At 41.8% G+C, this 14,391-nt stretch overlaps 1 protein-coding gene across 2 annotated transcripts in view; it reads right to left on the reverse strand.

Moving 5' to 3' along the window:
* NUB1 (negative regulator of ubiquitin like proteins 1) overlaps positions 1 to 13,988 on the reverse strand; it is a 25,351-nt gene extending 11,363 nt beyond the window's left edge. Inside the window, exons 1-7 of one of the 2 annotated variants that reach the window (XM_007469810.1) lie at positions 13,871 to 13,988; positions 11,166 to 11,333; positions 9,402 to 9,460; positions 8,311 to 8,381; positions 5,205 to 5,387; positions 4,917 to 5,008; positions 3,543 to 3,649 (exon numbers count right to left, since the gene is read on the reverse strand). In XM_007469810.1, the coding sequence (XP_007469872.1) occupies positions 3,543 to 3,649; positions 4,917 to 5,008; positions 5,205 to 5,387; positions 8,311 to 8,381; positions 9,402 to 9,460; positions 11,166 to 11,333; positions 13,871 to 13,987 (797 nt within the window). In that variant the 5' untranslated portion in view covers position 13,988. The remainder of the gene's footprint in view (positions 1 to 3,542; positions 3,650 to 4,916; positions 5,009 to 5,204; positions 5,388 to 8,310; positions 8,382 to 9,401; positions 9,461 to 11,165; positions 11,334 to 13,870) is intronic. The other variant, XM_007469811.1, reaches the window with a different exon arrangement.
* Positions 13,989 to 14,391: the final 403 nt, after the last annotated feature.

Raw genomic sequence — 14,391 nt, forward strand, 5'->3', positions numbered from 1 at the left:
AAAAAAAAAAAAAAAAAAGAATAATCTCTCAGAGCAGGATTTTCATATTTATCTGTGGTTTCTTTCTCTGAACATTTCTATTCTTTGTGAACGTTCTGTAACATACACACCGTACTTTACACACACGCACACACATCCAGATGTATGACCAGGTGAGGGGCACCTTCTCTGAGCCTTCTGCTGGGCCTGAGGACTTGACACTGAGAGGAGAGGAAGAAGTTCATGGGCCATGGTCTGGTCTTACACTCCAGGTGAGATCTACTGATCTACCTGCAGGCACCTTTGGTTTCTGGGAGAGAAGCCTACCCCACCATTCTCACGAAAGCAGCGGACATTTAGCCAGTTTTCAAAGTCTCACACATGTGAACAGGCTTGTTTGTGTCTAAAGCATCAAGAGTGAGGACAGAAACTGCCTCCTTTCAGTTAAAAATAAAATCATGCGTATAAGTTTGACCCAGAATTGAGTATTTGTGCAGCCAAAACCAAAACCAAGACCAAAACGCAGCACAGGTCTCACATTAAAGAGGTTCATTTCATTCTTTTAGTTTAAACAAATAACACTTTTTATTCATATATAGGGCTATAAAAGAGATCATGACATCACCTGTATATAATAATTTTGAAACTGTTAGGACTATATTTGAACCTGATCATGTCACTCAGAAAAAAATTTAAAGACTTGTATAAAATTGTGTCTTAGAGTATATTTTTATTGATTTTGCTTTAGTATCCTGAATAGTCAATAGCCAATAAATTTTCATGTTAAAAACATTAATTAAAATCAATGTATAACATTGATTTAAACAAAATATACTGAGCCTAGCTTTAGAAAAATTAAATCCCATTTGGGCTTAAGTCAGTTATTTAACAGAAACTTATTACACTTGCCTCATGAGTTTTACATTTTTTATATAAAATAAAGATATTAATTTCAAGAAAGGTAAGCTAAGCTTAGGTATCTGCTTTTTTTTAAAAGGAAGGTTGGCTAAAAAGTCTTAGTTTTATTACTGGCTGTAAGGAACTGGATTGTGTGTAGTTTTTTTTCGTGTTTCTCGGTACATGGGTTCAATAAATACCATTAAGCGTTGCTTGGGATGCAGTTAAAAACATGTTACTTGAAAAGAGTGGTGTGACCTTTTCAGGGCTTAGTTTTAAGCTTTGTTAGGTGGGACCAGAGCAGCCTGTAGGGCAGAATTAGCCCTTCTTCCCACACCCTACTGAATTCTCTAGCCAATGCCCCGTTTCCCACAGGTTATTATCCGCCCTCTGTGACCTCTCTGCTTCTCTGAGGTGGTGCTTTCCCAGCCTGGGGGCAGGGCGGGCGGGACCTCGCGGGCCTGTGCTGACCATCACTCGGCAGAAGACTCCAGGGGCGCCCTGTGCACTCTCCCGCAGGCAGCTCTCTCCTCCCACCACTGTGGCCTCCCTGGATTCCAAGCTCCATCTCTTCCACTCAGGGGAGACCAGGAGGCTCTGCCTGGGTTTCTCCTCCGCACACTGAGGCCTGGGAACTCCAGGCAGTGAGCTGAAACAACTCACAGGGCTCCACTCGTTTGTTTCCCTGCCTCAGGGACCACTGTCCTGCATTGCCAGAAAACCACTGTTTTTACACATTTTGCCCAGTTTTTCAGTTGTTGCAGGGGAGAGGGTAAATCCGGTCCCTGTTACTCCATCTTGGCCTAAAGTATAACTTACATTTTTAGCTTTAAATAGGGGAAAGAAATTACTCTCAGTCATACTACATACCATACCACAAGATGTACAAAAGAAAGCTGTGATAGAACTTTGAGCCTACTTGGAGCAGAGGCAGGAAAAACAACAAGGGGCAAAGGAAGAGCAACTCCACCTCCACCGCTGACTTGCGTTAGAGTTGATCTCCTTTACGAAGAGAGGCAAGGCGCACAAAAATTACGCTAATAAGTTGACCTGAATAAACAAATCCCCAGTAGAAAAAAACAGTATTTTCTACTTAAAAAGGCACTGACAATTATTATTGGATTATTATGTCTACTACTCACTGAACATGTTAACGTACTATGAACTGAAGAGGGAGTTATTTTTTATTCAGGGTCTCCCTGAGACCTGAAAATGATTTCAAGGAGGTGTCCAAGGTAAAAAGATTGAGAAAGGCTCATACAGACAAATCAAGATCAACCATGTCTCAATAACTGCTGAAGCTGGATTAGAAGTGTATGGGAACTCATTATATTAGTTGCTATTTTTATATGGTTGAAATTTTCCATAATAAAAAGTTAGAAACAATTATGGAAGGGAATAAAAAATTTACCTGAATTTAAGGACCTAACTTACAGCCTGCACTGCTACCTGTAGCAGAAGAGAATAAAACTGACACTCAGAAAAAAGCAAAGACAAAGAGGCAGAGGAGGAAAACCAGAGAGGCACCAAGCCCTTGTTCTGGTTACTTTCAGCTTTGCCCCCTCCTCCCAAATATTTTAGACAATAAATCCCCCTTTTTGCTTAAATTTAAGTTTGTTCACTTAAGACACAAGGGTGCTGCCAGTACAGCTGGCAAACTATATATACTTACATTTATCTTCTGTATGTACTGTATATATTAGGAGTTCCTCAAAACGGAAAAGAAAATAACAATGATGTTGTTACCTTTTGAATATTTCCAACATCAAGTCTATTATTCAAATATTTCATCTGCCTGGATTATAGCTTCTCAGTACCGTTTCCCATTAAGAGGAACCAGGAGCCCTTGAGAAAGTGTTGGCTCTTGCTCTGGGGCAGGAAATATTCAGGATGAGTCTGGACCAGCTCTGGGCACGAGAGAGCAGAGACTACAAAGATTACCCCAGGATCGGGTCAAAGGATCGGGTCAGCTGAAGACAGCCAGTTTAAGCTCTGAGGTGTGAAGTGTATCAAATGTGTTAAAATCCATGAGCTCATACTGATACTTAAAAGAAAAAAAAAAAAAAAAAAGCAGGGAAACCTCACCGGTGATGTCATCTTTGGAAGATGCTAGGGAAGCAACTCATTTATTCTGAAAAGAAGAAAATAAAGAGAAAGAACCCAGGATTTTATTCTGTCTTTCTGTACAAATTGTACCTTAGGAGGACCAAACAGCGATAAGGAAAAATATTTTTCAAAAGAATTCCAGCAATAAATGCAGAAGGAATAATAAGTTATCACCATTTTGGAGCGCCTCATGAAACAATGGATTTGGGGAATGCTCATCAACATCTACACCAAAATCATTAAGTGAAAAGCTGACAGGGACCTTATAATGGACAGTTCAGGCTGATAACATGTCATAAGAAACAGACATGATACCCTACACGCTTGTTGTAAAAAAATAAGTGCCTATGTTTATAAAATTCTTTACAGGGAAGAGAGATCAATTAGAAATGCGACGGGGAGAAACAGTTCACAAATCAGTCTACACCATAACTACTCTTTTATGTTAACCATCTTGGGTGAAAATCTGAAGTGTGAAGTGCACGGGGGTGGGGGAAGGGTGCTGTGTATAACTGTCATCCTCCTTCAAACTTGCATTCACCAAGTACAAAAGCACCTACCAGAAATATCTGTCAGCGTCCAACAGACATGGCAAGGCTATTCCATATTCTTTTCTTTTCAGGAAAGCTCTGCCTTTCTCATGATATCCCATAGCTAACATAAGGGCCTAGGAAAAAATAAGGATTTAAAGAAACATCACTTTAAACTATAATAAAACGAATTATATTAAAAGCATATTAAGTCTAAAGAAATCAAATATTGTGAAAACAAACAAACAGACAAAAAACTCAAGATCACAACTAAATCTAAAGCCAAAATTAAGGAACACAGAATTAAACCTTCATTTCATTTAAACACTGAAACCAAGGACTCAATTTAACATGGCTGAAATGGTCAGAACCGGCACCTGTCCCTTCGTTTTCATCACTTTATTTTAGTATCGGCTGATCTAGATCTATTTCTAGTATCCCTAAGACTAAACATATAAAAAAACAGCCAGTAATGACAGTATCTTTTCTAAAAAGAGCATTCATTTCACTCTCTATTCTTAATCAGGTTTTTTTCTGAAGTATCTGTCAACTGTAGCATTTCTAAAACAATTTTTGCAAAGTGATCCCAATTTCTTTAAAGTTCATTAGTATTTTTAGATTTGAATTTGTATATAATTCGATTTTGTAAAGGTTTCCCCTAAAGATCTAAATATCATCATTTAATATACGAATGTAATATCTGCAGTGGGCAAATAGTTGCCATAAAAAATCAATTCAATGAGAGTTACAAAGTTCTCTTATTAAAACTTAACTTTAATCCTTAATTTTAAATCCATAATTCATATAGTGAAACCGACTCAAAAGTGTCCTTTAAAGACCAACAAATTAAAATTAACCTGACCCACAGTCACTAAAACTTTTCATATAAGAAGCTACTGGACTCCAGCTCAGAGACTGATCTCATGGGCCAAGTTGCAGATGCTGCTAGAAAGACTGACCCCCTTGGATATGTTCAAAGGTAAAACCACTTCACCCTTACTCCAAATTAGAGAACGGGGCTGTGGAGAGACAGGGGAAGAGATGGCAGAATCATCTGTCACACTTTTCCCAAACTACCTAGCACCCCAGCCTCCACTTCTGATCCATCCCTTAGGGAATGAGGCCCCTCAAGTAAAATAAACTACAGAAAAACAAACACTGCCACAGGAAGCCACTGCTCCAGGACAGTGAGGTCCTGCCGTTCTGTACCCAGGCACTGAAACTCACAGGGTGAGCAGGCCAGATGCAGTGCTCATCATATGGTCATGTTCTCTGCTTATGAGCTGGAGACTGAAAGCTGTTTCTAATCCTTTACAATAACATTCCAAGATAAAATAAATGGAAAACCACTTCTGTTCTGACAGCAGATCAAAGAACAAGCCATAAATTTCTTACAGTACTTACTTTTCTTTCTGATGGAGGGATTCTGATTGATCTGCCCGTCTGGTTAGCTATGTCTAAGTATGGTGTGGTTTCTGGATCCACCACCATCTCAGCTGCAACAAAACCAAAAGGAACTCCATTAGTTCAATGTTAGAAAGCAATGATGGTGACATTAAAAATGTTAGACTGTAGGGGAAGAAAGGCCAACAAGTAATGTGATACTCCCCTCCCACGCACGCTCCCACCCATTTGATGCGTGATTTGCTGCCACCTTTGAGGACCTGAGCGCAAGTCTGAGGCCCTGTGTACCTCTCTCTGCCAGTATCTCCAGGCCTCTCTTAGTCCTCTGAATTCTCTTTTCTCTCAGTCTGGCTTCATTCTGCTCTTCTTTTTCAACCTGCGAGTTTTCCCTCACATCCTCTTCAGACTGTTTCAGTTCGAGCACCATAGCTTTTACATTGTGGGTCACTCCCTGTTCCTCAAGTGTTTTCCCTGTCAAAATCAGAAATGCATGCTACAAAAAGAGTCATTAAATTTACTGGGTAACAGGCCATCTTCTATGTTCAATGGAATTCTTAAGCCTGCGTCAGCACTTGCAAACCACCATGCCACGTGATTGGTAAGAAGATGTTTAAATTTGGCTGTTTACCTATGTTATTGTTAAGCACTGGTTAAAATCAGCCAGGGAAAATGAGGTGACTAAATTAATCCTCTGTAATTTTCTTTATTCTCATCATTAAGATCAAACTAAAGCAATCAACTGTTTGAGAATCTACTACAGAGAGAGACGTGATATCTCCCACCCTGTAGCTGGAGATATAATCCAGTTCTCAGCAATGGACTGGAGGCCAAAGTGCAGTGGCACACGGTGAGAGGTAATTTACTGAAGTGGGTAAAAACATACACCTTGGGTTCCACCCCTTCTTAACTCTATAGCCCTGAGTGAACCACTTACTGTCCACGTCCTCATATAAAAAATGGGAATAAAGACAGAGGTAGAAGTCAATGGAACAGAATGAAAGAGAATATGAACAAAATCAAAAGCTGGCTCTATGAAAAAATTAATCAAATATACAAACCTAACAAAAAGTCAAAGATGCAAAAAAAAACAAACAAAACGAAAAAGGGTAAATATAGATAGCAAACATTATAAAATACCAAAATAATATTATGAACTATAAGCATATAAATTTGAACACATTTCTGAAAACTCCAGTTGGACACACATTCATATGCATACGTACATATACATATACATATATATATTTAGAAACTTGACAACCATTCTAACATTTATATTGAAAAACAGAGGACTTCCTTGGTGGCACAGTGGTTTAAGAGTCCGCCTGCCAATGCAGGGGACATGGGTTCGAGCCCTGGTCCGGGAAGATCCCACATGCCGCAGAGCAACTAAGCCCGTGCACCACAACTACTGAGCCTGCACTCTAGAGCCCACGAGCCACAACTACGGAAGCCTGCATGCCTACAGCCCATCCTCCGCAACAGGAAGCCACCGCAATGAGAAGCCTGCGCACCTCAACGAACAGTAGCCCCCGCTCACCGCAACTAGAGAAAGCCCGTGCACAGCAACAAGACCCAATGCAGCCAAAAATAAATTAATAATTAAAAAAAAAAAGAAAAATAAAGATCCATCAATGGTCAAGTTACTATGATAAAGAAGAGCCAAGAGGGAGACTCATCTTACTAGATTTTTTTTTCTTTTTTTTTTTTTTCGGTACGCAGGCCTCTCACTGTTGTGGCCTCTCCCGTTGCAGAGCACAGGCTCCGGACGCGCAGGCCCAGCGGCCATGGCTCACGGGCCCAGCCGCTCCGCGGCATGTGGGATCCTCCCAGACCAGGGCACGAACCCGCGTCCCCTGCATCGGCAGGTGGACTCTCAACCACTGCGCCACCAGGGAAGCCCATCTTACTAGATTTTAAAGCCACAACAACAAACAAACAAACAAACAAAAACCTCTGGTGAGACTATCCATGCGGCCCTGGGCTTGAGGAAAGAACTTCTTAAAACACAAACAGGGCTTCCCTGGTGGCGCAGTGCTTGAGAGTCCGCCTGCCGATGCAGGAGACGCGGGGTCGTGCCCCGTTTCGGGAGGATCCCACATGCCGCGGAGCGGCTGGGCCCGTGAGCCATGGCCGCTGGGCCTGCGCGTCCGGAGCCTGTGCTCCGCAAATGGGAGAGGCCACGACAGTGAGAGGCCCGCATAACGCAAGAAAAAAAAAAAAAAAAAAAAAAAAAACACAAACAATAAGGTGAAAAACTGATGGATTTGATAACATCAAAATCAAGGATTTCTGCCCAATGAAGGATGCCACAAACTAATTAACATAGAGATGAGATGACAAACAGTGCAAAGATATCTAAAACAGGTAACAGGAAATGGCTAGAGGTGATGCTGGAAAGGACGACTAGGGCTAGGCTGTGAAGGCTGCATTACATCAGGCTGGATGTGAACCTGACTCTCCGTAGGCCATAGGAACCTAATGGAAACCAAACAGACTACAGTGCTTGCCCGAACTGCTGCAATAGCTAACTGGTCTCCCAAGGCCATTCGTGTCTCCTTCGCATCCATTCCCCTACTGCAGCCAAAGTGATCTTTGAAACACAAATATAAGTGTGTCTGCTCCGCAGCATCAATGGCTTCCCACCTCTCTAGAGAGAAGCCCTCTAATATTGAGTAAGGCTCAAGTCCAGGGTTCCTCAGCAGCACTACTGGCATCGTGAGCTGCATTAAGCCTCTGTTGTGGGGACCGTTCAGTGCCTTGATGTTCAGCACCATCGCTGGTCTCTTCCCATTAACTGTTATGAGCACAAGCTCCCCTGGCCCCCTGCTACCAAGTCATGACAACCCAAAATGTCTCCGGACATCGCCAAATGTCCCCTGGGTGGCAAAATCACCCTTGGTTAAGAAGCACCACTATAATCTTTACAATGTGGCCTCTCTGCCTGGCCCTCCATCCTTAAGAAGCACTACCCTCTGCTCACCTACTACACTCGGCCATATTGGACCTTTTCAATCCCTCGAATTCACACGATGGAGCTGTAACACGAGGCTCTCTGTCTGGAGCGCTCCCCACCGCAGCCTCCTCCCCGTCTTCACTCAGCTTTAGCTCTTCTCCCTCAGGGAGAATTTACTAGAAACTCTATTTTACTTTGAGCACGCCTAGACTTCCACTCTGTAACATTTCACCAGACCTGTACTGAGTATCTTTGGAAAAGTTGCTTCCTGCTTTACATTTTTATTTTAGTAAACTCTAAAATAATTGGTTTTGCATTATATACATGACATAGCCACCCAAAATTTTTGAACAGAGGAAGAGTGAGAAAAAAAGATACAAAGTCATTATTTCTCTATTGACTTGATTTAAAAATTCTGCATACTTTGCCATAACATACCTAGTTGAAGTTGTTTCTTATTTATGACAATTTTGATATAATTTTCTTGAAATCCAAAGGTTTCAGCTATCCTGTAAAATAAACCCAAAAACTATAGGTAACCAAATTTGTTATTTATTATCCATTAAATAGATTTTAATCATGATAGCTATTTTATACATTCTTCTCAGAAACACCAAGTATTCCAATTTACTGACTCACAACATTACTTCAGATAAAGTCAGCTTACTAGATGGTTATTTTAAACTGTGTCAGAGACAGTGTCCTTTTGTAAACTATCTGTTTTACTATTTGGTTCCTTGTGAAGTGGAGACCACTGGTGCTGTGTATCTGTTTGAATAGGAGGGCCCTAGCTGCATGTCAGGAGAAAATCCATCCTCTATACCTTCTGCGGTCTCCTTGCAGGAGCCCATAATAGGGGGAGTTGTTCCATACAATCTTCTGCTCATTGTGTGTTGAATGAATGATGCTTCCTGAATCCATCCCTAACAGCCCTGATGTAGACCAAAGAAGAAAATGAGAAAAATCACTTTAAGAAACACTGACTGGCTATCCCTGGAGGTATTCAAAATACTTACCAGTTAAAAATACACAAGTATGAAGTAATTGACCAGGTCTCAAAAGTTAGATTTTCACTGGTGTGTGACAGGCAGGTATTTTTTTTCTTTTTACAAATGGGCCAACAGCCTGAAACTGCCTGAAACACTTCACTGAACACCACAGCAAGCTATCAGTGCACTAAGGAATAAAATTCAAAACTAATGATCTGGCCAATATCAGGCTGTCTCCTATTTCTATCACTCGTTCATTGATTCAAACACTTATCAAGTACATGCATCCAGAGTTCCCACCTGATCTCAAGTTACAGCAGGAAGTGAAGGAGATTGCTGCAAGTCCTGAGTTCTCACTTCACCCTTAAATGCCAGTGTGAGCCTGAATAAGTCCTTCAGCCTCAAGCCTCAATTTTCCCTTCCATTCAGTGACGATAATCAAACCTGCCCCATCTCTCTTACAGGATGGCCAGGGAGGATCAAATGAGCGGGTGTAAAAGAGCCGAGAGCACCTGGGGCACAGGGCACACAGATACTTACTTAGATCTCAGTTCTCTGCCAGTGACATGCAGTCGGGTCTCCAACAAGTTTTTCCTATCCTATTTAAAAATAAGACAAATAAAATGCACTTGAATTTGACACTTTTTGGAGCTGTTATTCTGCCTATAAAACCAGACAGGTTGATATCAGATGATGTAAATTCTCGCATGCCTAGCATGAAGCTATTGAACAAAACCTGACGTGTGCTGAACCTGTGACCCGGAAGTCCTCAAGGGGGCAGCAGTGTGGCACCACAGGCAGGGCTTCAGTCTCTGGGGGAAGGTCAGCTGCTCAGCGGGGTTTGTCCCCTGTCTACTCAATGGAGCTGGCCTCTGCTCCACAAGGACCCATCCCACAACCTCTGGCACTAGGGCCACCTCAGTGAGCAAAACAGATAGTCCCTTCGGCACTCCCAGTGAGGAGGGAGCAGCAAGACATGTTCCTGGAACCTTTCCTTCTCGGATGGCTGGGCTTCAGGGGAAAATACGGGACTACCAGCGACACCTATGAGACCATGCAAATCATCTGCTCTGATTCCATACTCACCAATCAGCTTTCTGACTGGTGGTCTGGTTTCCCAGGTACTTGATACTAGCAATGAAGAGTCCTGTATATACATACTGCCCTTTAAATTCCCAAACTGGCATTCTGAGATAGATACATATATAATTTCCTTCTTTTAATAAAGCTCTTTGTTTTTCCTAGAAATTTTTAACAGATTTATAGAGAGGTAACTTACATACCTTAAAGTTCCCTGTCTAAAAGTATAAGAGTCAATGGTTTCTAGTATATTTAGAGTTAGACAACCGTTATCATAAACAAATTTCAGAACATTTTCACCATCTCCCCAACCAAACATGTGCCATACCTCCTATTCCCTCCCCTTCCCCCACCACAGACAACCATGAATATATTTTCTGTCTCTATGGATTCACTTACTCTAGATATTTCATATCAACGGAACAACACAATATGTGGCTTTTTGTGTCTGGCTTCTTTCATAATGTTTTTGAGGTTCATTCATGTTGTAGAGTATCGGTACTTCCTTCCTTTTCATGGCTGAATAATATTCATTGTGTGGTGCACTCCATTTACCCACCGACAGACATCTGGGTTGTTTCCACCTTTTGGCTATTGTGAACTGAGCTGCTACAAACGTTCATGTACAAGTTTTTGTGTAGACATGATTTTCATTCCTCTTGGAGTAAAATAGCTGGGTCATATGGTAACTCTTATACACACTTATTTTCATTTCTTCTGAGAATAATTAACATTGATCAGTCTGAAGAGGCACCCTTGGGTGCCCTGCCTCAGTAATATTTCTGGACTTCAACTACTGAGGACGTGGCCCTGACACAGGTGGCCCAGGTTATGGTGGCCCTGCTTGGGCGCTCAGCTATGCCTCTGGCTTCCACTGGCATAGGACAAAAAGACGAATTCCTTTGTGATGTGTCCTACACAGTTTTAGAAAATCTGAAGTCATCTTTTATTCCCCATTTTTGCTAAATGTTCATTCAAACTCTAGAAAATGTAAGAATGTTGAAGCACAGCTCTGTGAAGCCTGCAGGCCAGACTACTTTGTAAACGTTCCAGCTTAAGAATCCATAAAATTGACTTTTAAGTTTGTAAATGTTCAACATGTAAAGTAACTGAAAAGAATTTTATCTTTAGATTGTATCTTCAAAAAGAACTCTTAATTTATTTAATCGCATCACTAAGTTAACTAAGCATTAGTAACTATGTAAATTTGGGGAAACTACTCACTTTTTTTACCCGTGGAGGTAAGAAGACTTCGATTGTGGCAATTCCTGTTGCTTTATAGTGCTCGTTGCCTGTGCCACGCTCCACTGCTTTGCAGCGTATGTCTTCTATTATCTTTTCTACTTCATTTTCACAACATTCTAGCTTGTCAGAGTACTTCTTAGCAAGGTCCTATGAAGAAAAATTTAAAAGCACAGATCAATACAGTACCAACTCAAAAAAAAAAAGTATAATACAGAACAGCGCACGTGGGACTCTAAGGCAAAATAACTAATGAGTGGTGGTCACCCCTGTTATAGTGAAATCCAGACTGTGGCTTGACATCTTGAGAGGTGTAGAGTTTAGAGAGGACCCAGGGAAACATCAAAACCAGGAAAGAACAGGAAAATAGGCCCTGTAAAGTAAGTAAAGTAAGACCAGTTGGGATTACGCTAGGGGGGAAAAACAAGGTGGGCTGTGACTTATGTAACTGCAGTATATACACAACTATTTTAAGGAATAATGAACTGTTCAATACCGCTAAAGGGTGGGGACAAAAAAACCAAAAACACAAACAGAGAACATTCTAATTTTCCTAACTTGTGAGAACAAGTCAGGTTATACGATGGTGTAAGTATATATTTATAATAGGGGAGATGTTCATGATACACATAAGTTACAAAACAGATCAGAGGATTTCCCTGGTGGTGCAGTGGTTAAGAATCTGCCTGCCAGTGCAGGGGACACGGGTTTGAGCCCTGGTCCGGGAAGATCCCACATGCCACGGAGCAACTAAGCCTGTGCGCCACAACTACTGAGCCTGCGCTCTAGAGCCCGTGGGCCACTACTGAGGCCCACGCACCTAGAGCCCGTGCGCCACAACTACTGAGACCCGCGCACCTAGAGCCCGTGCTCTGCAACAAGAGAAGCCACCACAATGAGAAGCCGGTGCACCACAAAGAAGAGTGGCCCCCGCTCACTGCAATTAGAGAAAGCCTGTGTGTAGCAACTAAGACCCAACATAGCCAAAAATAAACAAACAAAATAAATTTTTAAAAACCTGAAATTCTCTAGAAAACATAAACATAATTACCCAGTGAGGGTTTTTTTCCCCCTCCTGACACCAACCAATTCTGACACCAACTGGATGTCCTACAATTCAATTCAATTCTGTCATTAACGATCTGGAGTTAGAGGCAGACTCCACAGGCTAAGGGCTCAATCCCACAAGTCTGCCTTCATTTCAGGCACCAGGTATCGGGTCCTCAGGTTACCCACACTTCTGTCTGACTTGGCTACAAAGTCAAGGTTCCCTACAACCCCTACCCCTTCAGGCTTGGTAATTTGCTAGAACAACTCCACAGAACTCAGGAAAATGCTCTACTTATTATTATAGTTTATTATAAAGAGTACAAATGAACATCTAGATGGAGATGTCCATTGTGGCAAAGTCTGGAAGCGTCCAGAGAGCAGGAGCTTCTGCTCCTGTGGAGCTGGAGTGTGCTACTCTCTGGCACAGGGACGTGTCTGCCAATCTGGAAGCTCCCCAAATCCATCATTTAAGGGTTTTTATGAAGGCCCCATTATGTAGGCACGATTGATAAAATCACTGGCCGCTGGTGAGTAGCTTGATCTCCAGCCCTCTGCCCTCACCAGAGGCTGGAAGGTAGGGCTGAAAGTTCCAAGCTTCTAATCAAAGTCTGGTCTTTTAGGCAAGCAGCCCCACCCTGAATCTCTCTCCAAAGAGCTGCCTCTTAGAACAAAAGATGCCCCTGTCACCCTCACCACTCGGGAATTTCCAAGGGTTTTAGGAGCTCCGTGCCAGGAACTGGGGACAGAAAACAGCTTTCTTATTATGCCACACCTAGTTTCTAAGCCAAGAAATTATAACAAGCAAATTCAGAAGAAAGATCAGAAGATTTGCAAAAACTAAAAAGTGAGTCCTGTCAGGAACAAGAGAGACAGGAAAACCCTAAGACCCTGACACAGCTATCACTATCACCTGCCAAGCACGTCACTGTGTCACAACACAGGACAACCTGATGCCCTCCTGACAATCCTTAGTCCTTGATAAATGTTACACTGTTTATCTCAATATGCTCAGACTGAGAAAACAGAGAAGTACATCCTAGGATATTCCAATATAATAGATTTCTATCAAAAATGATTAATGCTCCTCAGCTTCGAAAGGCAGGCAAACTTCAATTTCTAGAAGTTTCACTTATGTAAAATGATGCCATTTCTGATGATACCATAAAAAACCAAGGCATAATTATTAGGAAAATATATTTTGGAAAAATGAACAGACAGCCATAGTGTAAACAAAGCTGGGGGAGGGAAGCATTGTTTTACAGCAGACCACAGTAGCAAGGAGGGCTGAGAACCCACCAGGACACTAACCCTGAACAGGTCACACACTAAGCTTCTGGCACTGGAACTGCCCTGCTAGCAGGAACACCCGGATTAATAAACTTAGGTAACATCGTGAAGGTATTAGAAATGATATATGCCAAAATAATTAGATACCATTCTCATATAAATAAAATCTTTTTAAATAAAAATAAGCTTGCCAACTGCTAATAAAATGTGGGAAGCTGTTTTTCACTCATGTTTTTGGTTATGCCAAAAGTTTACCTGGTTGTGCCTGGCAATTTCTGGTGACTTCAGAATCTTACTTACCAAGGAGACTTACAACACTACTAATTATTAATGTCTTAAAAGGAAAATACCTTCAATGCCAAACCAACTTTTTTATTTTCATCTGTATATGGAGGTTTCCAGAGTTGAATTCTGTCTTCCCTTAAAAACTGGGTCAATTTTGCTTGGAGATATTTCTTTTGCGCCATCCTTGAAAGCAAAACAGTACATCACTGATACCCCATGCCACATTTCAAAGTGGTTTATAACTTACCTAATACACTGACGGGTTCTCTAGAGTAAGCAGAGGTCTCCTCCACTCCTGCTCCTGTTTAGTCTAAATTACTTTTAGACTAGGTTTTAACTAGCTCCAGGCTTCTCTAAAAGATATATATATTACATACAGACTGAAATATGTATTACATATGCAATTATATATATTACATAAAAATACGTATTTCAGGGCTTCCCTGGTGGCGCAGTGGTTGAGAGTCCGCCTGCCGAGGCAGGGGATACGGGTTCGTGCCCCGGTCTGGGAGGATCCCACGTGCCGCGGAGCGGCTGGGCCCGTGAGCCATGGCCGTTGAGCCTGCTCGTCCGGAGCCTGTGCTCC

This window comes from Lipotes vexillifer, unplaced genomic scaffold, assembly GCF_000442215.2.
Source record: "Lipotes vexillifer unplaced genomic scaffold, Lipotes_vexillifer_v1.1 scaffold472, whole genome shotgun sequence".
In the NCBI taxonomy this organism is placed as follows: Eukaryota; Metazoa; Chordata; class Mammalia; order Artiodactyla; family Lipotidae; genus Lipotes; species Lipotes vexillifer.